This window comes from Heteronotia binoei, chromosome 7 (assembly GCF_032191835.1).
Source record: "Heteronotia binoei isolate CCM8104 ecotype False Entrance Well chromosome 7, APGP_CSIRO_Hbin_v1, whole genome shotgun sequence".
Classification (NCBI taxonomy): Eukaryota; Metazoa; Chordata; class Lepidosauria; order Squamata; family Gekkonidae; genus Heteronotia; species Heteronotia binoei.
Genome location: NC_083229.1, coordinates 56812735 through 56838150, shown reverse-complemented (window position 1 = coordinate 56838150; position 25416 = coordinate 56812735). Strand labels below are relative to the sequence as shown.

Below are 25416 nucleotides of genomic sequence, written 5' to 3'. Positions count from 1 at the left end.
GGACGAAGTGCGGGCCCTGCGGAGTCTTGAGCAATTCCATAGGGCCTGCAAGACTACTCTTTTTAAGATGACCTTCACTGAATGCTGAGTTAATGCTAGTTTCGCTGCTGTTGTATTCCGCCATCAGTTTATTAAAAACCTGAAATTTAGCACCATAAATGTTAATATTAATTGTAAGGTTGATTTAAACAATGGTTTTATAATGTAGTATTTATTGAATTATATGATTTTATTGTATTGTATTGAACTAATATGTTGTGAGCCGCCCTGAGCCTGCTTCGGCGGGGAGGGCGGGATATAAATAAAAAGTATTAGTATTATTCAATGTACCCACCAAGTCTGGTCCACATTGGACTTCGGGGGGGGGGGGGCTGAGTTACAGACCCCTAAAAAAGTTCAGTTCAGTTACAGACATCTCTTTGAAAAGCATTCAGTGCAATGCTTTTCAAAGAGATGTCACCTCTGCTGGTTTAGGAGTGACAAAAACTGACCTGGGTGAGCTAGAGGCCTTCAATGAAAACAATTCCTCCCTGGGATGACCTTCCGCATGGCCCACATGTTACACGCATGTCAGATTGGCGGGGGTCCAAGTAGCAGACCACCAATCAAGGAAACTGTTTTGGGGGGAGTTATCCAGTGTCATTTTGAGACACTACAGTGTGGACCTGGTTAAGCTACAGGCATCAGACTCCCAGAGTACCTCCCCAGGGACCACCCACATGGATTCAGGTGGCTGTGTCTTTTTGGGACCAGTCACCCACCCCTGGCGACATGATAACTGATTGGGGCCAAGCCTTCCATCCTACCTGGGAAGGTGACAGGGACAACCAAGCCTGGCAACTGGGACTCACTGCAGAGCTGTGGGAGGGGGCACTCGTGGACTAGCTAAGGGAATGTGTGGGAATATGTGGAAGAGGAGAAAGGATGCTTTTTTGGAGGAGCAGAAAGGATACCCCACAGCCAAGGAAGAGGGCAGTTAGCCAAGCCCCCCAGAAATCTGTAGATAGTTTGGGTGCCTGAGTGGGAGAGGAGAGAGGAAACCCTCCAAGCAGGAAGAAACGCAAGCAATGCAGGAAGAAACGAGGTGCTTTTTGGAGGAGCAGAAAGGGTACCCCACAGCCAAGGAAGAGGACAGTTAACCAAGCCCCCCAGAAATCTGTAGGTAGTTTGGGTGCCTGAGTGGGACAGGAGATAGGATGCCCCCCCAGGCAGAGACTCAAGCAATGCAGGAAGAAATGCGGTTCTTTTTGGAGAAGCAGAAAGGGGACCCCACAGCCATCATGCAGACAAAGGGCGGTTTACAGAACCCACAAAAGTGAATAGTCCACCCCCAAATCAAATCAAAAACATGTTTTAAAAGAAAAAAATCTGTCCATGTTTCCCACTCCTCACAGCAAAGAAAAAGGCGGCCGGGGGGGGGGGGGGGGAGAAATGTAGCGCTGAATGCAAGGAAAGGAGAAAAAAGAGAGAGGTGATGCTTTTACTCTGACAGTTTGTATAGAGGCTGGGAGATTCAACAGGATCTTCTCCGTGGTCTCTGTGCTTCACACTCATGGGATAGAGCGCCTGCACTGATCCCCAAATCGGTACCTAAAAAGCCCAGGATTTTTTCACACTCGGCACCAACGGGCATGAGTAGGCGTCCCAATGCCGCTCCTGTGGGAAGAAGATTGCCCTCCCGATGGCCATTCCCTCTGTCTCCTCTGTCTGGGCGAGGGACATCGCGTTGACTCTTGCACACACTGTGTGAGTTTCTCCAAGCAAACTTGTAAGAATCGAGCGGCGAGGCTTTCGGCGGCGTTGGTCGAGTCGGCACTTCGTCCTCAAATGATGGCATCGGGCCCGTCGGTACCGATGGGAGAGGCCGCGGCCCCTACGGTCACATCGGCTGAGGTTTCGCCGATCAGGACCGAGATGCCAGTCGAGCGCGGCCGTTCCACAAAACGGCCTTCTGGTTTCAAACAATATTATTAGTAACATATGGTAATAAATTTCAATTTCTTACATCATTAATAATTACTTTTTTAAATCTATCCCATATATTACTTTCTACCCACCCCTCCCCCCGTTACTTGACCCCTGCTGGTGTTATATACTTAAAATCTTAATATTAAAGGTACCCTTAACTAGTAAGAACCAAAATTATTATCCTCCCTCTTGTACTTAGTCATTATCAAAAATTGTCCAATGTCCTTTTATTTTCCACTCTTTTTGTACGTATCTTCTGAACTTTTCCCATTCCATCTTAAATACTTCTAAATCATAGTCTCTTAAGGTTCTTGTTAACTTGTCCATTTCACTCCATGTCATAACTTTTACAATCCAATCCCATTTCTCTGGTATTTTTTCTTGCTTCCACAACTGCGCATACAATGTCCTAGCGGTTGAGAGCAAGTACCAGATTAAAGTTCTATCTTCTTTTGGAATTTTTTCCATGTGTAATCCCAACAGAAAAGTCTCTGCAACTTTGTTAAATTCGTATCCCAAGATCTCTTGTTGAATCATCTGCCAATACTTTTTCACTCTTTCACAAGTCCACCACGTATGGTAGAAAGAACCTTCATGTTGTTTACATTTCCAACATTTATCTGGCATCTTATTGTTCATCTTTGCCAACTTTTTAGGAGTCATATACCATCTGTGCATCATCTTAAAACAATTTTCTTTAATACTCTGACATGTTGAGAGTTTCATAGTACTTCCACAAATATTCCCATGTGTCCATCTGTATTTCTTTATTTACATTAATTGCCCACTTAATCATTTGAGATTTCACTACTTCATCTTCCGTAGACCATTTTAAAAGTAATTTATAGATTTTCGAAATTAATTTTTCATTATCTCCAAGCAGAACTTTTTCCATTTCTGTTTGTTCTCGTCTTATTCCTTCAATTTTAACATTGCCTTCCACCAAACTTTTTATTTGTTGCATTTGAAACCAATCATATTTATTATTCAACTCTTCAGCAGTTTTCAATTCTATTTTACCGCTTTGTATTTTTAGTAATTGATTATATGACATCCCTTTTTCCTCTCCTGTCTCAGCTGTTATTCTTATTACTTCTGCTGGCACTATCCATAGTGGTTTTCTCTCATTGCCATATTTCTTGTACTTCATCCAAATATTTAGTAGATTATTTCTTATATAATGGTGAGAAAAAGAACCATCCAACTTTTTCTTTCCATAGTACATATAAGCGTGCCAGCCTAATTTATTTCCATGACTTTCTAACATTAAAAGTTTTTTATTCAACAGCGTCACCCAATCTTTTATCCACACTAGACAAACTACTTCATGATATAATCTTAAATCTGGTAGTTTAAATCCTCCTCTTTATTTAGCATCTGTTAAAACTTCCATTTTAATCCTTGGTTTTTTTCCCGGCCCATACAAATTCTGAAATCTTTCTTTGCCATTTATTAAATTGTTTACTGTTTTTCACAATCAGAATAGTTTGAAACAAATACATTATTCTCGGCAAAATGTTCATCTTAATTGCAGCTGTTCTACCAAGCAATGACAAATTAAGCTTGTTCCATTTTATCATATCTTCGTCCATTTTACGCCTTAACTTTTCATAATTGTTTTTAAACAGATCAGTATTCTTCATTGTTATTTCCATGCCCAAATATTTTCCTTTAGGGGTAACTTCACATCCCGTTAATCTCTGCAATTCCTTTTGTTGACTTACTTGCATATTTTTACACAAAATGTTTGACATTTCTCTTTATTAACATAAAGTCCCGCCAATTCTCCAAAATCTTGTATTTTAGCTAACAACAAAGGTGTTACTTGCATAGGATTTTCATTTATAAACATTATATCATCTGCAAATGCTCTATATTTATAGGAAAATCCTTTAATTCTCGTTCCTTCAGTTTCTTCATCATCTTGTATTTGCATCAGTAAGATTTCAAGAGTCATTATAAACAACAATGGTGAAAGCGGACAACCTTGCCTTGTACCTTTGCTGATTATCATTTCTCTTTTAGATCTGCATTTATACATAACCTTGCACATTGCTCAGTATAAATTGCTTTTATAATTCTTATAAAGTTTTCTTCCAACTTTATTTTCTCCATTACTGCAAAGATAAAGTCCCAATTCAAATTATCAAAAGCTTTCTCTGCGTCCGCAAAGAATAATGCAACTTTCTTCTCCGGATGTCTTTCATAGTATTCTACAATATTTACAACAGTTCTAATATTGTCTCTTATTTGTCTTTTAGGGAGAAAACCCGCTTGGTCTTCCTTTATAAAGTTTATTAGATATTGTTTAAGCCATTCTGCTAAGATTCTTGTGTCTGTCTTATAATCATTGTTTAATAATGAGATTGGTCTATAGTTCTTTACATTAGTGACATCTCTATCTTCCTTTGGAATCAACGAAATTACTTCTTCCTTCCATGTATTTGGTATTTTTCCATTTATTCTTATCACATTCATTAATTTTTGAAGTTTCAGTATTAATTCTTCTTTAAACGTTTTAAAATTTTTTGCCGTAAATCCATCTGGTCCAGGTGCCTTTCCAATTTTTATTGCATTAATCGCTACTTCAATTTCTATTTTTTCAATTGGATCATTCAAAACTTTTTCCATATAATCAGTTAAGGGTGCTATTTTAATCTTCGGCAAATATGCTTCCATCTTTTCCTTCTTTACTTTAACACCTTTAAATAGTTTAGCATAGTATTTAAAAAATTCTCTCTTTATTCCTTCTTGATCTACCATCTCTCTTCCATAAGCCACAATTTTATTAATAATTTTACTTTCTCTCTTTTTCTTCAATGGCCAGGCCAAATATTTTCCAGGTTTATTCGCTCTCCCTCGAAAGATTTCTGTTTTAATTTTTTCAAATTCCATTCCAATTTTTTATTTAACAGATGTCTCATTTGTGCTTGCAATATTGTAATCTCCCTTATAATTTTCTTTTTTTCCTTGTCTTTATTATTCAATATTATTAGTAATCCTCTCATTACTGCCTTGTAGGCATCCCATACCGTCTGAAATTCTATATCCTCTCTGTCATTTACTTGGAAGTACGCTTTGGTTTCATTTTCTACAGATGTCACTATTTCTTTATTTTGTAGTAAATCATTTAATCTCCATCTTCTTGACTTTTTCGACAGTTTTGTAATCCACATTATTGGGTTATGATCAGCTCCTATTTTAGGTAATATCTCTATTTTCTTTGTTATGTCCCAAATCTTTAGTACCCCACAACATGTCAGTTCTAGAGAAAGAGCTATGTCTAGCTGAAAGGAAGGTATAGTCCCATACTTCAGGATTAAACTTCCTCCATATACCTTCCAAACTCTCCTGTTTAACCAATTAAAAAAAAGACTTCGGCAATTTCCCTTCTTTATCATTTTTTTCTTCCCAGATCTATCTATCGTATTCTGAATTGTTCCGTTAAAGTCCCCCATCAGTAAAATTTGCTTATAGGTCACTTCATCAAGATGTTGTGTAATATTTTTAAAGAAAATATCTTTAGCACCATTTGGAGCATAAAGTCCCAACAACAACGTTTTTTTGGCATTCAAAGTAATTTCTACCACTATATATCTTCCATCTTTATATTTAAATTCCAATTTCGGGTCTAAGTCTTGTTTAATATAAAAGACTACTCCTCTCTTCTTCTGTTCTGCCGATGTAAAAAATTCTAGTTCCAATTGTTTATTCCATAGAAATTTATAATCCTTTTGTCTAATATGCACTTCTTGTAAACATATTATATTACAATTCTGGTTTTTTATCCAATGAAACGTTGCCTTTCTTTTTTGTGGTGAATTTAGTCCATTTACATTCCAAGATATCAATTTATAGTGCATCATGGTGCAAATTCTTTATTTTCTTCAGAAAATCTACGGCGCTCCTGTGTATTTGTGATTGTAATCCTTTTCCCTTGAAGTTCAGAGCTCAAACCTTCAGGTATTATCCATCTGTACCTCATTCCATTATCATGTAGTTTTTCTGTCAATTTTTATATGCCTTTCTGTCAGTTAGCACTTGTCTTGGCAGTTCTTTCATAATTCTTACTCTACTGCCTCCCACTGTCAATGACTTTTCAAAGGTTTTATTCATGATCTTTCCCACCATTTCTTTTGTCATAAATCTTATGACCACATCTCTTGGCAGATTGTTCTTTTTTGCATAGAGTGAACTTACTCTATACATATAGTCATACATATTTCTATTCCCTTCAGGATCTTCCTCCAAAAATTCTGCAATTATTTTTATTATGTATTCTTTCAGGTTCAGACCTTCATCTTCAAGTACACCTCTCAGACCGATCTGAGTTTCCATCAGTTTGCAGTCATGAATTGCCATTTTTTCTTGTAATTTTAACAAGGTTGAGTCATGTGTTTTCACTCTCTTCCACTTCTTGTACTTTCTTTGTTATTACCACAGTGTCATTTCTGAGATTCTCTATTTCTTTTTTTAATTCTTTCTTTGAGTCCTCAATATTCTTTCTTATTTCTTTTTTAGAGACAGTTATCATTTCTTTCACCACCTTCATTATCCTAGCTTCCATTGCATCTAATTGGGCTTGCATTTTCTCTATTGAAGCAGACCTAGCACGAGTTTGTTTTGAGTCTGACATTTTGATCTCACCAAATTAAATTTGAACTATCAGGTTTGATAAAGTGAAGCCTGCCCTTTCCAATGCACCCAATTTCGCTGTCCTCTGAGCCTCCCAGGCTCAGATATTAATGTTTAAAGTTTTTATTTCTCCCACAATGGCAGTCGCAACTTTTGCTTCACTTTAAAATATTTTTCTTTTTTCCCTTTTACCAGTTTAAATCTTGTTATCTACTATCCAACAGTAGTAATTTTTAATTGTCAGATCTATTAACTCCACCATTTTTTAAAGTCCCAGTCACTTTAAAAACAATGTTAAAACTTAGTCCTCCCAACAACAATGGCCACTGATGTTTTTCTCTGGTATTATGATCCTAGAGTAGACTGTTTATTTCGTTGACTTCCTTCTTCTTCCTCCAATACTTCCTGGTTTTCTTGCCTTCAAATCTCGTTTCACTGGTAGAGAAATCTCACGATATCTGACATATTTCCTGTGTTGACTGTGAATGCTGCAGATCTGTGATGATAGGGCTGCCTCCTCAACCACAGATAGACTAAACAATAAATTCCTTTCTTCTTTTAACACTGCCTTTTAAGTTTACAGAGTTCAAATTTAGCCCCTTATCTTCTTCTCCTTTTAGGCTTTCAGTATTTCCAACTCCCACCTTTTACTTTTGTTCTAACTTTAATTAGTCCCGGAGTGAAGAGATAGCACAGTACCTTTTTTCCGTAGTTTATTCAAATCAACACCAGTCCTTTGTAGATTAGATGTTTAAAATTGTAAAAGAAGGTTTGGAGCCTGTCAAGCTTATGTCAAAATAATGACTCTGGAATCTTCTGCAGACGATGAATAGGCAACTTCTCTCTGGAGATCCCTCAAAGCCTTAAAGGAGCCCACCTCCCGGGACTCCCTTTCAGCCAAGGTAAGTCCCCTCTAAGTATCTGTGCGTAGCTTGGACAATTCTTTAGCTGAGAAATGTAGGCAGAAGGCATTAATTTGCCCTTTACTACCTTGAACAGAAGTGCCAGCCTGCCCCCATTAGGGGAAGCAACTCAGCTCGCCATTTTCCAACCCCAGAAGTCCGCAAAACTACATTCTGAAGGGTCAGTGGACACCCCGGCTAAGAAGCGTTGGGATGATTTGGGGACCCGTTCATCTGTGCCGAAGAAGGAGACCATCCCGCACCCCTTCGCCTTCGCATGATGCTCCGACATCGACAGCTCCACCAAGGAAGGTCTTGGTGTCCCCGCTACGTAGCCCTTCAGTGTCGAGAGGCAGTGCTTTGCAGCTGCGCCTTTCGGCATCGGAGCAAGAGATCGACCTGACTCAGCACTTCCACTTTTCAGGGTCCAGGCGTCGCAGCGAGAGCGATTTGGTCTCGTAGGTGGAGATGTCGGCGCCGATGGAGCCTTCGGCACCGATGGATCAGGTGAGAGATCGGAGAGAGCTGGAACTGACTACAGTAGCTCGTCGCTTCCCACCGCTTCCACCATGGGAGCAGCGCCAATGGCCTCCTTACGCCTATCCCTTCCCAACGTACCAATGGTACTCTCCTCGCGAGTTCGCAGACTGGGACCAGCAGTCAGAGGCATCCCATATGTCCAGGCTGTCTCAACACTCTAGATGGCGTCCTTTGGCATTGATCTCTGTTGTGCCTGACAGACGCGGCATAGTGGTGGAGGAAGTCCAACCTCAGTTGTCGGTGTTGATCCAGTCACCCGTCAGAGAGTCAACGCCAGTGCTCTCAGAACACTCTCTACGCAGAGGGTCCTCCTCGTCGGACTTCGAGGTCGGTACCGACGATCCGGACCAGGCTTTGGAACATTTGCCAGTGTCTCATACCACTGAGGATCTTCCCATCTCACCATCAGAGGATCTCAAGTCATACGGGGACCTGGTGAAGAGGATGGTACTCTCCCTCTCACTTCCAGTGACACAGCCACAACCCGTTGTAGATGATACCATGTTCGACGTCATGCAGCTGAATACATCTACAGCGATTGCCCTGCTGGTGACAAAGGTCATCCTACAGATGGTGGAGGAGCCCTGGGCGAAGCCTGCTTCTACACCCGTGTCATCGAGAAGGTTGGACCCAAGAGTCCGGGGCTGAGTTCCTTTTTACACATCCAAAGCCCAATTCAGTGGTCGTTTCCTCCTTGTCGAAGGCCCGCAAGACGCACTCCTCTTCACCAGACAAGGAGGGAAAGAAGCTGGAAAACGTCGGGAGGAAGTTCTACTCTGCTGGGGCGCTGGGAGTAAAGGTATCTAACTATTCCACATGCATGGCTAGATACCAATACTCAGTGTGGGAACAACTTACCCCCCTCCCGCCTTCCCTGAGTGAGGAGAAGAGGTCGGCTGTAAAGAAGTTGCAGAAGGAAGGCTTTGCTGTAGCCAAACAACAACTGGCTGCAGCGAAGCACATGGTCGACGTCTCAGCAAGGACTATCACTTCTGCCGTCTGCCTTCGTCGCCACTCCTGTCTCAGCTCCACGGCCCTCCAGCTGGACACCAGGGCCTTCGTTGAGGATCTGCCCTTCGAGGGCGAAGGCCTGTTCAGCTCTACCACCAACAATGCGCTCCAGGAAATGGATAAAAGTATAAAAACTTCCAGGAACCTGGGCGTACTAGCATCTTCCAGAGCTGCAAAACAGAAACAGTGGCACAAGCCTTGGGCAAAGAAGCCGTACCAAAATTTCTCCCTGGAACAGCAGTGGAGACCTCACTCTGCTCAACCTGAGAGTAGGTCCCTATACAGGGGGAACAACAGAAACCGTTACGCTTCAGCACAGACCACCGGCAAGTCCAAGGGCACTCAGCCTCAAAAGCAAGGCCTTTGACTTTCTGGCAGCATGTGTCACCGTCCCCTCTTCCTCTTTGTCTATCCGCCTCCGCCCATTTCTGTCGGCCTGCAAGTTCATCACTACGGACAGGTGGGCGCTTTCCATCATAGCGGCAGGCTACAAAATAGATTTTGCTCAGATTCCGAACCAATCTGTGGTAATTACCACTCCCCCTTCCTCACCTCTGCTGGCAGAGGTGAGCAGCCTCTTACAGAAACAAGCCATAGAGAGGGTCCCGATGGAGGCCAGGATGGGAGGCTTCTACTCTCGTTACTTCCTGGTTCCCAAGCGGGATGGGGGTCTAAGACCAATCATGGATCTTCAGAATCTGAACAAATTTATTTTGTACCAGAAGTTCAGAATTTCCACTCTGCAAACAATTCTGCCCCTCATCAACCAAGGGGATTGGATGGCAACGCTGGACCTCAAGGATGCATACTTCCACGTTAGCATCCATCCTGTGTTCAGACGTTTCCTTCAGTTTGCAGTAGGTTCTCGGCACTTCCAGTTCAAGGCTCTTCCATTCGGTCTGTCCACTGCACGTCAGGTGTTCACGAAGATGATGAGTGTTGTGGCTGCCCATTTCCGGCTTCAAGGGATAGTCGTCTTTCCATACATCGATGACTGGCTCCTTGTGACGGAGTCGAAAGAGAGTTTGTCATCCCACATTGCCATCACTCTTCTCGACACTTTGGGTCTGCAGATCAATTTGGAAAAATCACACCTTACTCCATTAGTTCATAGGGGCTTTGCTGGATACGAACCTTCATCGCGTGTTTCTGCCTCAGCAGAGAGTGATGGGCATTATCAACCTTGTCGAACTTCTGCAGAGTCGAAAGTGGGGCACGGTGCAGCAGCTGCAGCGGATGCTGGGGCTGATGGCGGCGACTACAAGCGTGTTGCTCTTTGGGAAGCTGAGGATGAGAGGCCTACAGGTTTGGTTCCTTCGTCAGTTTTGCCCTTTACGGGACTCACCTCGGAAGAGGTTTGTAATTCTACCTGTGACACTTCAAACACTGCAATGGTGGAAGTCAAAGGACAACACTTGTCAGGGAGCTCCCTTCCATCTACCTGCACCAACTGTGATTATCACAACAGATGCGTCTTTATGGGATTGGGGGGCCCACATGGACGATCTGTGTGTGTGGGGTCCTTGGCCTTTGAAATTGACTCACTGCCACATAAATTACTTGGAACTGCTGACAGTTCACTTTGCTCTTCGGTCTTTCCACCCCATGGTGGCGGGGAAGATTGTTTCTCTGCTAACAGACAATACCACTGTCCTGTGTTACATCAACCGACAGGGAGGGACAGTCTCTCGATGGCTTTGTGCACTGGCACTGGATCTGTGGTCGGAGTGCCTGGACCATGACATCTTTGTGAAGGCAGCGCATCTCCTAGGGGTCCTCAACTTGCAAACAGACTCCCTCAGCAGGGGTGAGGCTTCCCCACACGAGTGGGAGTTACAGTGGCGCTTCCTTCAACCCGTGTTTCAGCTCTGGGGGTATCCTCAGGAGGATGTCTTTGCCACAGCCGAAAACCGGAAGTGTCCTCTGTTTTGCTCCAGATGGGATTCAGATCCAGAATCGTTGGGAGACGGTCTGCTGTTCCCGTGGGAAGGTCGGTTCCTTTATCTGTTCCCACCTCTGCCACTACTGACAAGGGTGGTCAACAAGATCGCAAGAGAGAGACCATGCTATATCCTGGTGACTCCCTGGTGGCCTCACCAGAACTGGTTCTCGATCCTACTCCAACTGGCGAGGGGAGTCTTCTACCAGTTTCCGGCGGAACCAGACCTTCTGCCAACTCAGGACAGTCATGTACTCCATCACAACATGCCCCACCTGAAGCTAACAGTGTGGTTCATCGACCCTGTGGGTTCTCTAGCAGAATCCAACATGTTTTCTTGAACAGCAGGAAACTTTCTACCCGCACTTCCTATGATAGGAAGTGGAGGAGGTTTCTGCATTTCTTAGTTGATCCCTCAGTTTCACCCCAAAGGGTGGGATTGTCAGTAATTTTTGAGTTTTTGTTATCTCTGGTGGATGCTGGCCTTTTTTCTTCCATCAAGGTTTATTTGGCAGCAATTTCTGCGTTCCATGAACCAGTTGACGGGCACTCTGTTTTTGCACACCCTCACTCTAAGAGGTTTTTGAAGGGTTTGCTTAGGCTTCATCCTCCATCGAGATCACCCCCACAGTTGTGGGATTTGACTCTAGTGTTGGACAGGCTGACTCGACGTCCTTTTGAGCCGATGGCCACATGTTCGTTACAGCTTCTAACTTGGAAGACTGCTTTTTTGGTAGCTATCACATCAGCCGTGCAGGGGAGCTCATGGCTATGCGTTGTGACTACCCATATCTAGTTTTTCAGGAGGCTGGAGTGTCGTTCGCTCCTGATATTTCTTTTCTCCCCAAGGTGGTTTCTCAGTTCCTCCTTAGCTTAGAAGTTTGGTTGCCCACTTTTCATCCTACACCTTCCTCGGATGAGGAACGTAGGTTGCATGCTCTAGATGTGAAGCGTGCTTTATTGTTTTATTTAAGTTGCTCCAAAAGTTTTCGTAAGGACCAGCAGCTTTTTGTTTCTTATGCTGCTCCTAAGTTAGGTTCCAGGATATCGATTTATGAAGCACTACATGCTGGACGTGCATGCTCAGCAGAGGACTCATTTGGGAGCTGTGTTACTGCAAGCTGTTTCTTCCGGTTGACTGTCTTCCCGCCTCCAGGTATGTCTTGCTTGCTAATCTCCCATGAGTGTGAAGCACAGAGACCACGAAGAAGATAGACAGGTTGCTTACCCGTAACTGTAGAACTTCGAGTGGTCATCTGTGCATTCACACTACCTGCCCTCCTTCCCCACTGCTGATGGTCTCCCTCCAGTAGGGTCTTCCAGCGGTCAGGAAGGAACTGGCGGGATCCTCGCTCTGGCGCCGGTGAGCATGCGCATTGGGATGCCTGCACATGCCCGTTGGTGCCGAGCATGAAAAAATCCCGGGCTTTTTAGGTACCGATTCGGGGATCAGCGCAGGTGCTCTAGCCCATGAGTGTGAATGCACAGATGACAACCTGTCTTTTCTCCACCCACCCCAGTAATCCCCCCCCCTCAGTCCACCAAAATATATTCTTTCACACACAAGGAGAACAAGACTTGCAAAAACCAGATGCAAACAGAGGACAGGAATGCACCTCCAGTGATTATATACATTTCCCTCCCCCCACCATCCTGAGGAAGTTAGATCAATGCCTGTCATTGGAAATCAGACTTGCCTGTCAGCTTCAGACTGTCACTATTGGTCCCTCGATGGCTGGAAATATACCACCCATACCCACTTTTCAGCACAAAATTCCATGGGTGGTTTCTTTGCTAAGAGTGCTCAAAAGGTTCCGAACTGGGCAGAAAGTTCGGAGACTTCCTGGTCTGAACATGTGACTTTCGAACCGAATTGTCCGAACCTCTAACAAGGTAAAGTCCGGGCCAGATTTTGTTCAGTGTTCGGGTCTGTGCCCATCTCTACAAATAATCCCTTGACAGCAGAGAAGCCCAAATATTGGGGCACTCATTCTCCACTAATTAACAGGAACAAAACCAGTGTAAAAGAACTGGACTGTGACTAACATTGCTCAACATATTAATGTATATGTATATATGTTTTATGTAAAAGTTTTATTCCTGCAACTAATTCTTTTGTTCTTTTCAAATTTCTGTAGTGATTTTACTGCTTGTATTTCTCTAATACTTGGACCATGATGTTATTGCTGCTGATACTTGCTTAGTGGTATGTTTGCATTTTTTTTCTTGCAGAGGACCTTGATGATTTAAGAATGGAAGGGGTAACCAGTGTAATTTCTTCAGGGAGCAAGTTTAACCAGACTCGAGGTACACATACTGCTGAGCCACAAGCAAAGGTCACACTGAACATCTGTGCAAGGTGTGCCAGGTAAATAATAGGCAATGACACACACACACAATTGATTATTTTGAGAGTTTCAAATCAATATTGTGCTTCCCTAGGGAAAAACTGGTGTTGCAAAATGATTTGCAGAATGCCCAAACTAACATTGTTCCATCTTATGTTTGAATAGAAGGTTTGTTCTTTTTCCAGAAGTCTGATTTGTTTGGTGCCAGTTTGGTGTAGTGGTTAAGTGAGCGGACTCTTATCTGGGAGAACCTGGTTTGATTCCCCACTCCTCCACTTGCACCTGCTGGAATGGCCTTGGGTCAGCCATAGCTCTGGCAGAGGTTGTCCTTGAAAGGGCAGCTGCTGTGAGAGTCCTCTCAGCCCCACCCACCTCACAGGGTGTCTGTTGTGGGGGAGGAAGATTAAGAAGATTGTGAGCTGCTCTGAGTCTCTGAGTGGAGGGCGGGATATAAATCCAATATCTTCTTCTTTTTCTTCTTCTTCTTTGTATCTATGACTTGTGCTTTCACCTTCTGGAACATGATTTAAGAATCCGGATCATGAACAGAAAGCCATGCTCTGGTTTAGCTTTAAGACACAGATATCCTAAATAGAAAAGAGTCCCTATTGTTTTGTGTGGAGATGAGGATATTTAATCTGGTTATACTTTCACAAGGTTGTAAGGTGAGAGGTTCAAAAGGAGAAGTTTATACTGAACTGATGGTAGCCTTTGGGGAGCCAGGGTGTTTCCCCCCTTTAGCATGGAAAGATCTTACACACTTTCTCTAGACTATGACTTGACCTGTTTGGGGGCTGGATTGATTTTTGAGTTAGCTTTGCTCATTATACTATTCACCCTAACAATGTACCAGTTTGTTTTAAGTACTGATAAACTTCCCTTCACAGTTTAGAACTGTTTTCATTTTTTCCTGCCTCTGAATTAGATTAGTTATCTAAATTTCTCTGACTTCTCAATAAATGATCCAGGCTTTTTATGGCTTCAGAATCTGCCTATATGCACCTGTATGAAATGGAGACTTGCTTGCATGAGTGTCCCTGGGAATTTCATTCAGTTATCTTTAATGCTTTACAGTCCTTTTGGAAAGAATCTAATCAATATGAAATCTTTCTGACTTTGGCAACTGAAAGCTATTTTTCCATCTGCTGTGTAAGAGCCAGAGAATAAGGCAGCCAAATTTCCTTTGATTTTCTTTAAACAAAAAAAACCATTCTTGAGAAGGAGGCTTAAGTGACCAAACTAGCCAACTCAAACTTTTTGTAAGTGGTACAGATGCAGATTAGCAAGAATGTTATTTATTTTGTACAACTCTGCCAGTTACATCCTTTTATTGTTTCTGCTGACTGCTCTTTTGTGCTGCTTTCAGAGGAGGTTAACTGCTGGTAAACAAAAGCAGCCTGTGGTGAGATGAAGCCCAAATTTGGGCATGTGCCCACCCTTCTTTTAGAATTCATCTGCTTTAATTTGAGGTTGCCATTTTTATAAAGGTTGCCCATTTGGAAACGCTGATGGAATAAAACTTCCATGTGCTCTAGCAGGACCTATAGTTTTGCTTGTACAGTCATAATGTTGTGTAATTGTCAGAGGAAACTTTCCCAGTTTTTAAAATTTACAACTCAGCAGGCCTCAGATTCAGTGGGAGCTCACAGGAGCATAGCTCGTGAACCTTTCTGAGAGTTCTGCCTCCTTGTCCATTGGATAGTATGTGCAGCTGCATAACAATCCCTGGATGTACTCCACCACCTATTTTTCTACAAAATGACCCCTGCAACTCAGAAATATGAATCATGCAGTAACTTTACATCCCTGATGCACAAGTGACAGAAAGATATTCAGGACACCTTTTGAAGAAGCAGCTGCTGTTTTTTTTTTTAATAAACAAAAGAAACAGACAGCTAAAAGCTATTATATTATATAGCTTGAGAGTTATTCACAGCTCTCCTCCCCCTGTCCTTTTAGTTCTCTTGTATCTGCTCTCAACATTCCACCCGTCCTTTTAGTTCTCTTGTATCTGCTCTCAACATTCCACCTATTCTTGAATATTTTCAAGACCCATCTGATGATATTTTAAGGGCCTTTTCCACCACCACCCCTTGGGTTAATTTACAAAGTCATATTTTGTTCCAGGTTTCCCAAGTATGTAAAGAGACCTATCCTGTCTGTGGATGGACTGATTTTGCTCCTTTTATTGTGACACAGTATATTTTTTATCTCCCTACTGTGTACTTACAGCAACTTACAAAGAAAAAAATACATATAATTTAGGCAATCACACCAAAAACCAGAGCTTCAGCTCCTGGACTAGTTCAGCTCACTCAGAGCCACAGATTGAACAAATGTTCAGGGTCCAGTGGCACCTTTGAGATTAACAAAAGTTTATTCAAGGTATGAGCTTTTATGTGTAGGCAAACTTCCTCATACATTGAAATGGAAGTTAACAGATGCCTATATTTATATATATATATCGGCCCTGTGGCGCAGAGTGGTAAAGCAGCAGTACTGCAGTACTGAGGTCTGAACTCTGCTCACGACCTCAGTTCGATTCCGGTGGAAGCTGGATTCAGGTAGCCGGCCCAAGGTTGACTCAGCCTTCCATCCTTCCAAGGTCGGTAAAATGAGTACCCAGCTTGCTGGTGGGAAAGTGTAAAAGACTGGGGAAGGCAATGGCAAACCACCCCCCCCCCCAAAAAAAAAGTCTGCCGTGAAAACGTGAAAGCAACGTCACCCCAGAGTCGGAAACGACTGGTGCTTGCACAGGGGACCTTTCCTTTCCTATATAGGTGAACAGTAAATTAGCATACAGCTTAATGAAGATGTTTTGACATATGTAAAGACTAAACATAAATAAGAAGCTAAGTTTATAGGTCACAATATGTTTGGAATTAATTAGGGTGGGAAATAGTAGCACAATAAATATGTCAAAGTAGGAGACTAATGTATAAAGATATCCTTAATTGTTAAGAGTAATTGAGACTCTTGTTTTGCTCCACTCATCTCCTCTCAAGCATGGAGTTAACAGGATCCTTCCTTTGTGGTGGGGTGACCTGGAAAAGCAGCTGGAGAAGTGTCTTCGCCAGATCAGCCACCTCGGCCTCAAGGGTGCAAACTCAGTCCCTGAGAACCAGGAACTCCTTGCACTGAGCACACCCAAGACTTGTGTCCAGTGGTTGTACATGTGACACTGAGTGCAAAACCCCCTGTTGGCATTATGCCTTCATAATTGCTTTTTAATTTTTTAATTTTTTAAAAATAATCCCTCTTTTAAAATCCTTTGTATTTATGTGGCTCTCCTTGTGGCAAGTGTACTTATCTTATTGGGAACACAAGGAAACTAGGGTCCTGGCTTCCTCACCCTTGCTTCCTGGTCCTTCCTGGGCTTCTTTCAGAGCCCCTAGGCTAAGAGCCACAGGCCAGAGCTTCATCCAGTGTTCTCCAGTGGCGAAGAAGAAGAATTGCAAATTTATACCACACCCTTCTCCCTGAATCAGAGACTCAGAGTGGCTTACAATCTCCTATGTCTTCTTCCCCCACAACAGACACCCTGTGAGATGGGTGGGACTGAGAGGGCTCTCACAGCAGCTGCCCTTTCAAGGACAACCTCTGCCAGAGCTATGGCTGACCCAAGACCATTCCAGCAGGTGCAAGTGGAGGAGTGGGGAATCAAACCTGGTTCTCCCAGATAAGAGTCCACACACTTAACCTCTACACCAAACTGGTCAGAAGTCTTGGGTGTGCTCAGTGCAAGGAGTTCCTGGTTCTCAGGGACTGAGTTTGCACCCTTGAGACCGAGGTGGCTGATCTGGAGAAGACACTTCTGGAGAAGACACTTTTCCAGGTGCTTTTCCAGGTCACCTCACCTCAAAGGAAAGGATGCTGTTAATTCCATGCTTGAGAGGAGATGAGTGGAGCAAAACAAGAGTCTCAATTACTCTTAACAATTAAGGGTCTTGCCTGGTATCCTCTACCACAGCAGCCAGGCCCAGACCCTTGCCCAGCATCCTCCACTGTGGCAGCCAGGCCTGGAGCCTCGCCTGGCATCCTTCACCATTGTGACTGAGCTCAGAGTCTTGCCTGACTTCTTCTGCTTCAACAGCTGGGCCCAGAGCCTCACCCAGCATCTTTCACCTCAGTGGCCAGTCCAGCTTCTCCCTGTGATGACAGCTGCAAGCTCTACTCACAAGTATGCTTTTTAAATTTGGTGCAGTTAAATCTTTTAAATCTTTTTAAATCTTTTCAGATTTTTCTGTACACCTGGTGAGTCTCCCAAGTGTGCAGAAATATCTCTTTAGCTTCTGTGTGACCCCGAATGGTGGATTTAGCTATCCGCATACAGCAGCCATGGATGTCAAATAGTGTATAGGTAACTATCACTATCCTATTTCAATCATTCATTCCTAGTCATGGTAGCCATATGGATTCTGTCATATAAGGTGACATATTTATGCAAATCATAACATCTCACAGAGAGCCTGCTGTACCTTCTGCCTTGTGTTTGCTGGTTTTCAGTAGATAAGGTTGCACCTGGATATCCTCTGACTGGCAGGAGAAGTTAACTATTAATTCACAGTATTTCTTAAGCAGAGATAAGTGATACCTGTTGTGGAGAAATGTATACTGCCAAAATAATCCATGTGCTATAGGGGAACTGACCATGCAGAAAACACATTTGCTGCTCTGTTGTATTGGCAGCTGCAGCAGCAACAGGGAAGCTACACAAGCCTGTTCCCGTGTGTAGAAAACCCAGGTAATTACTAGGTGTGAAACAGAAGTAAAAAGTCACTGATACAGCTGACACCCAGACCTCAGATTCAGCAGGAGCTCAAAGGAGCACAGCTCCTGAACCTTTCTGAGGGTTCCCTCTCTTCCTCCCCACCTTCCTTGTCCATTGAATAGTAGGTGCAGCTGCATAACAATCCCTGGATTAGGAGAGCGGGCAGCCAGCCAGCCAGCTATCAGGGGCTTTGACACACCCCCAGCAGCTCTCATTAACCCCTGGAGAAGCCTGCACCACCCTTTCTCCACTTATGTGATTTTGGCGGTGAGTGGCTTGCTGGCCTTTTGACTCGGGGACGTGGACTAGGAGAGCCCCAGGTGACCAAGGCCTGCTTGGGCTGGCTGGACCTCTAGCCAGCCCAAGCAGGCCTCACTTGCCTTGGGCTCTCCTTTCTTGCATTGGGTTGCTTTTGGCTGGGGGAGGGTGTATGCTAATGAGCTCCACCACCTATTTTTCTACAAAATGACCCCTGCTGACACCTGTGGTGACATGCCAGTCCCTAGCCCCGCATAAGACATAATATAAGTTGGTTAAATGTTGTGTTTCTTGTTGACTGATGAATATGTCTTCCCCACAGTTTTTACTTTACAAAGAAAAGCAGCCTTTCATAGACCCACAAGAGAATCATAAATTCAGTTTGAAGAGATTAAACGACTGCATCAAATTGAGTGTTCATTTTAAACTAAGTAATTTTAATAAGAGAAAGTTGCTGTCACTTGCACCTTGGCCTTTCAAGTGCCACATAAAGAAGTTACAGGCTAACTGCACTGTGGAGAGAAGGAAAGGTTAAAGGAGAAGCCTGTGAAAAAGAACCAGAAAGAATGAGATCTGAAAGATTACTGGAATCCCTAAATTCTTATAATAGTCTGATATATAGATGAACATTAGTGTCCTTATCATTCCATCTATTTGGTAGGGCAAAAAGCTTGCTTTAAGCCTTCTGCCCTTAAAGAAATGGTTTTAAATTATGTTTATTTAATGTTCTATTGAGATTACTGAACTCACTTCCATATAAACATGGCTAGTGCTGGACTCTTAAAAGCTGGTCATCTGCAAACACTAACAGACACTTAAGTCCTGTCAGTTTCAGTAGTATGTAAGTATGCATAACTATTTGTTGAACTATGCCTACATGAAAAATGTGTGCAATAAACCAAGGACTACTGTTGTTTGAATTCCATGCTGTGGAATCAATTTCATGGTGAGCTCCCTGTGAATTTCCTTTTTTGAAAGAAACAGCTAGGTCTCATTATGTTCAAAATCCTTGCTTTGTCATGGGAAACAAACAACACAAGACACGAGATTTATGTCACAGCTTAGCAAAAACTCTCACGGGGCATAGAACTGACCACATTTTCCCACTGAGTATATCCAGAAACAGCACTTGAAAAAGTAGCTATGCTAATCAAAACATTGTTTGTCAAGAAAAATTGTTCTTTCTGAAAGGGTAAAAAGGGAATAACTGCTGACTTAATTGTCCTTCTCTTTCATTATATATTTAGTGATTACGTATTCCAGTTGTCTTGAAGCTGTTCTAATCTTGTAGGAGACAAATGTCTGCAAGTGTTTAATGTTTGCTTTGACGTAATGTGTGCTTTGCCACAATTACTAAAAGGAAATTTCATATGGTTTCATATGCACAGTTATTCAACAGAAGGGATCTGAAGGTGGGGAAAATATAAGAGGAAAAACCTGAGGACTCCAGTGAAAAAATTGGAATTTTACAAAGTACTGAAAAGAGTTTTGCTCACTCTAAAATAGAAAATAATTAATAAGATTTTTTAACTTTAAAAAGTATGAATACTGATAGATGGATGGATGGATGGATGGATGGATGGATGGATGGATTATGTGTGTATGTAAAGTGCAATCAAATCACAGCCAACTTATGGTGATCCCAGAAAGTGGCTTTCAAGGTAAGTGAGAAGCAGAGGTGGTTTGCAATTGCCTTCCTCTTCATGGTCTTTCTTGGAGATCTCCCATCCAGGTACTGTTTGGTTTAGTGAGAGCCAGTTTGGTGTACTGGTTAAGAGCTGCAGAACCAGGTTTGATTCCCCACCCCTTCGCATGCAGCCAACTGTGTGACCTTGGGTCAGTCACTTTTCTCTCAGAACTGTTATCTCAAGAGCAGTATTCAAAGAGCTCTCTCAGCCCCACCTACCTCACAGGGTGTCTGTTGTGAGGAGAGGAAGGGAAGAAGATTGTAAATCACTCAGACTTTGAGTGAAGGGTGCAGTATAAATCCAAATCTCCTCCTCCCCGCCTTCCCTGCTTAGCCTCTAAGATCTGACTAGATCAGCATGATGCCTTCCCTCCTTGAATACTGACTACTCAAATGTTCTTAAAGAGTTGTTGTAAGAATATCATGGAAAGTGGGAACCATATATGCCAGGGGTGTCAAAATCATTTGTTATGAGGGCCGGATCTGACATAAATGTGACCTCGTTGGACCGGACCATGTTGGGTTGGGCGAGGGCATGTTGGGTCAGGACATGTATGTACCTATTTAAAATCAGATGGAAGAGATATAAAGTTTATAAAGAACAGACAAGCACAAATATCTTTTTTTAAAAAAACATGCTTAAAACATTAGCACTCATTGGTCTTTGCTTTCTTTGTATTTCTCCCATGAGATCCAGGGAACTGGGCAAAGGAAGCTCTGGCTCTTTCCTCTTTCCCCAGGGGACTGGGAGGGGGAGAGAGGAACCTAAGCCAATAGAAGGAAGAGTGACTTGGCTCAGTAGCTCTGCTGTGCAATTGAGTGAGCCTGGCAAAGCAAGCTATTCCTTCCCCCTTCCTCCCCAAGGGAGGAGCCTCGGCCAATGGAGAAAATAGAGGTTTTACTCTGTAGTTCCTGTGCAATTGAGCTAGCCTGGCAAAGCAAGCTGTTATGCAGAAGGAAGCAAGAGAGAGGGAGAAGGAAGCAGATTACAGCCAGTTGCTCAGTGGCCTGATAGGAGCCCTCTAGGGGCCTGATACGGTCCCCGAACTGTATGTTTGACACCCCTGATATATGCCTTGAGCTCCGTGGTGGAAAAATAAGCAAAAATGTACTGGGTAGGCTGATAGAATTAATTTCAGTGCATCTTATGTGGAAGAAACTGTGGTTAGGATAAGAACCTAGCAGAGTGAATTAACATAAAACTTTTTTCCACAGTAAAATCCCACAAGGCAGTCTATCATGACTTGTTCATCCTCTGTTGATCTGTCTAGTATATTGAAATGTTCACAGGAGACCAGATGGTAATGAGCAATAATTGTTAAGGTTTCTTGAAAGCCCATTAGTACTCCATGGTGTCATTATTGGTTGAGTGCTAACATGCAAGTTTGAGGAAAAGTTTCAGCAAGAGCAGAGCCTTAGCTAGGTCTAAACACATTAGGATGACAGCAGAGAACTAACAAAACTTGGTCAGCATGTTTGAATGTCTGAAATATATATATATATATATATATATATATATATATATATATATATATATATATATATATATATATATATATATATATATATATAAATTTGCAGAAAATGTCTTTTGCAGTTTTAAAAAGGAGGTGGAAAGAATGAAAAAGCTGACCATGAATGTAATTTGTATCATGTGATATAATGGTTTTATTCAGCTAAGATAAAATGTAATTCCCTATCTTGTAAAAGGATTGGATAATTATAGCTCTTTATGGGTTTTCTGCTCTGAAATAATGTCGTTCTGCTCTTGGGAAATTGCTTCAGAATGCACAAGTAATCTCATTCATACTTTCTGGAAAATGCAAAAATCATATAGAAAAGGTTATTTCTGATAGTCTCATTGTATGATATTTGTTCAGCTAACAACCCCTCATAATCTAATACATTATAAATGCTACAGGAATTTCTAAAATGTTGACACAATAGATGCTATTACAACAAAATTTAAATATTTTAAATACTGATTAGCTTTTAAATTTGAAGAATAATTTTGTTGTTGCCTATATTAGTGGAGATTAGACGTATTTGCACTGGTAGAAATATAGCTGCTTTAGTTTTCAGGAGGCTACCTTACACTGTGGTCTTATTTATTTAGTAACTATAGTAGCTGTCAAGAAATGAACTTTGCATTCACAATGTATAAGTCTTTGTATTAGTCAGCATTATCATGTCTAAGTAGTGTAAAGATTTGTACCTTTAAATTTGCTATGCCAGAAGGCAATTGCCTAGATAGATACAAGGTTTTATTTATTTATTTATTGGATTTATATCCCACCCTCCCCACAAAAGCAGGCTCAGGTTGATTAGTCTCACCTGTATAGTATTCAACTGAAAGTAGATCATGGACGATGAGAGGGAGCTATGTCCAACTGCGTTGTGGTGCCTAAGGAGCATCAAGTGAGTTAAGACTCAGGGTAAGCAGCCAGGAGATACTGCAAGTTAAGTGTAGGAGGTAGTTGGCTAGCTGCCAATGGTTTTTTGTTTTGAGTGTTTCTCCTCTCTGTACACTAGTATATCTTATGTTTGTTTTATGTCCTTTTTATGTTTCCCTTACCCTTTTGTAAATAAAGCCATTTATATTTTTGTACAATGTGACTTAGTGTCTTGCAGACCAGTAACCATTTAAAGCTCACCAGACCATAAGTACCCTTAAGGCAAAAGTTTGCAAATTATAAGTTATTTCTGTTGTTTTTCCTCTCCTTCCCTCCTAGGTCTGAGGGGGCATAGCCAAATCTCCCTTGACCTGTTTGACAGTAGCACAAAGTAAATAAAAACACTCTTGGTGTTCATGAGAATTAACTTCTCAAAGAGCTTAGGCCTGCGTTCCCCTTTCTTTCAGTAACTGTTTGGCCCATACTGAAGGCTTCCTGCTTTAGTACAAAAAATAGTTTGTAATGATGTCCAGATCTGGCAAAATGACAAATTGTGGTTTGTTTCTTGCCTCAAGCTGGAACAGTTTTTAGATGAGAAACAAATTGGGTTGCTTTGCCAATTGACATGTTGCAACAAATTCTGGTTTGCAACCAAACAAGAAATTTGCAATCTGCATTCTACTCACAGGGAAAAGAGGTAACGAGAGAGGCAGGTTGTGAACCTGAGATTGTAGAGCCTTATTCTTGTCATGAACAAACTATGACATTTGAGGAAAGCCAGCAAATGTCCTACAAAGTAAAGTATGTCAGCTAAAATACCAGCTGTTGTGCTTCTCTCTGTTCTCTACCCAAGCTCCTTCACCTTGACCTTCTCTGCTGGCATCATAGACCACCTTCATGCCCTCATCCCTTTGATATGGGCCATGAAGGATGGGTCAGTTGTCTTCTGAATTTGGGCATTGTGGACTCCCCAGGGTAAATGGTTGCTGATGAGGTATAGCGTACAGAAGATTCCAGGTGCTCGGATAAGGATGAGGGCCATGGAGGATAGAACTGAGGCTCCTTGGGTTGCAATACTTCCAGATTTGGCTTTGGATGATGTGGCTGGTGCTGACTGTGTGAGGCTGGTAATTCAGAGCCACTGCCAGGTCCCCAGAAGCGCATCATTTCCCCCCACTTCCCACTTCTTGGCCTTGTGGATATTCATTGAGCAGGAGCAGTGCACAGACCTAATGTGAGTGGAGAAATGCTGTGGCCCAGAGCCAGCAATGCTTGATGGCTCAGGGGGTGATTATTGAGCACCTCAAGCAGCTGGTGGCTGTCACCGGGGACTTGGATAGGTGGGTGGCATTAAGGGGCTGCTCATGGACCTCTCAACAGTGATCTGTGACCTCATGTTGGCCACTTCTCCGGTAACCCCCCCTTCTGCTCCACTAACAGCAGCAGAGGATGTCATCCAGGAAGAACCCTGGAGCCAGCTTCAGCACTGTGGCCTTAGTGCTGAGAGGTGCCCCCACTGGTGCTGCCAAGCACCGTGGCCTCTCTCATGTTCCTTTTGCTTCCCCTGTGCCACTTTCCTGGAGGCTGCTCCTATTGCTTCATGTAGGACTTACTCCTGGGTGGACCTTCTTGGGCTTTCTGCTGGTGCACACGGAGGTAAGGCCATGGGTACATAACCCCTTCCCACCCCTCTGATACTGTGCCTCTGGGGCTGGGACTTGTGATTAGTTGGTTCCCTCTGGTTTGTCATGGCTGTACAGTCATACCCATGTGATGTCTTGGGACCCTGACTATGTGGTTGCTGGTGATGCTGACATGGGTGCAGCCCCACTGCTGGGGCATTTGCTTGTCCTGAGCTGTGTGGACTCCTTTAGAGAACTGACCAGCTGTGCGACTGTTTTGCCTTTTGCCTTCATGATTGCACTGCTTAGGAGTTCAGTAACATTTGTAGCAAAGCTGTCAATTTTTTAAAAATGTGCTATTTTTCTCAAAAGTTATAAATATTTAACATAAGTTTATAATGCTATGATCCATGGAAGTATGACTCATCAAGGTGAGCAGACCTTTTTGAGATACTATGAATGCTCCAAGTTTCCAGTATAATATATATAGTCCTCTGTTTAAAGCAAAGAACAGGAAATAATTTGCTAAATTTGCTGCAAACTATTTTAAAGCTATTTCTAGTTCTTTTTAATACAGTATTTTACTTGGGGAAACAACTGTTTATTATAAGTGGTTAGCAGCAGAGGGCATAATAAATAGCCACACTATACATACTGAAAATGATATTATCAGCACGCCAGTTAATTCTGATATATTGAAGTATGTGTACATAAACCTTCTGAGTTTGATTCTAGCAGAAGCTGGTTCAGGAGCCACCTGGGGCTCTCTTTTGCCACCCCTTCCACAGTCAAAAGGCCAACAAGCCACCCACCACCAAAAATCACATAAGAAGTGGAGAAAGGGTGGCATAGGCTTCTACAGGGGTTAATGAGGGCTGCTGGGTGTGCGGCAAAATTTCTGGTGGCTGGCTGCCTGCCTGCTCTTCTAATCCAGGGATTGTTATGCTGCTGCATCTACCATTCAATGGACAAGGTAGATGGGGAGGGGAGGGCGTTGGAAAGGTTCAGGAGCTGTGTTCCTGTGAGGTCCTGCTGAATTCAAGGCCTGATGGAATTTTAATAATACGTTTTTATTATTGTAACCCTCCTTGAGACTGTTTTCTGAGAAAGGGCTAAAATGCTCTAAATAAAAAAATAGTGTGAACCAGTATGAGGCTGCTTCATATGTTTATATATTAAACTTCATTTTTGTTTGTATTATAATTATCTAGGCTACAAGGAGATAACTTGCCAGGAAGAACAGAAGACGTATCCGTTGCCTCTCAGACTTTTGAACAAGAAGTAGCAGAATCTGTTGGTAAGGTCTTAGGAAAGCTATATTATCTTATATGAAAATCTTTTG

At 42.6% G+C, this 25416-nt stretch overlaps 1 protein-coding gene across 1 annotated transcript in view; it reads left to right on the top strand.

The window, feature by feature from the left end:
* The window catches only part of C7H8orf34 (chromosome 7 C8orf34 homolog), a 184149-nt gene that overhangs the window by 106690 nt on the left and 52043 nt on the right, over positions 1-25416 (top strand). The window contains exons 8-9 of the mRNA XM_060243666.1: positions 13228-13363; positions 25286-25371. Coding sequence (XP_060099649.1) covers positions 13228-13363; positions 25286-25371 — 222 coding nt within the window. The remainder of the gene's footprint in view (positions 1-13227; positions 13364-25285; positions 25372-25416) is intronic.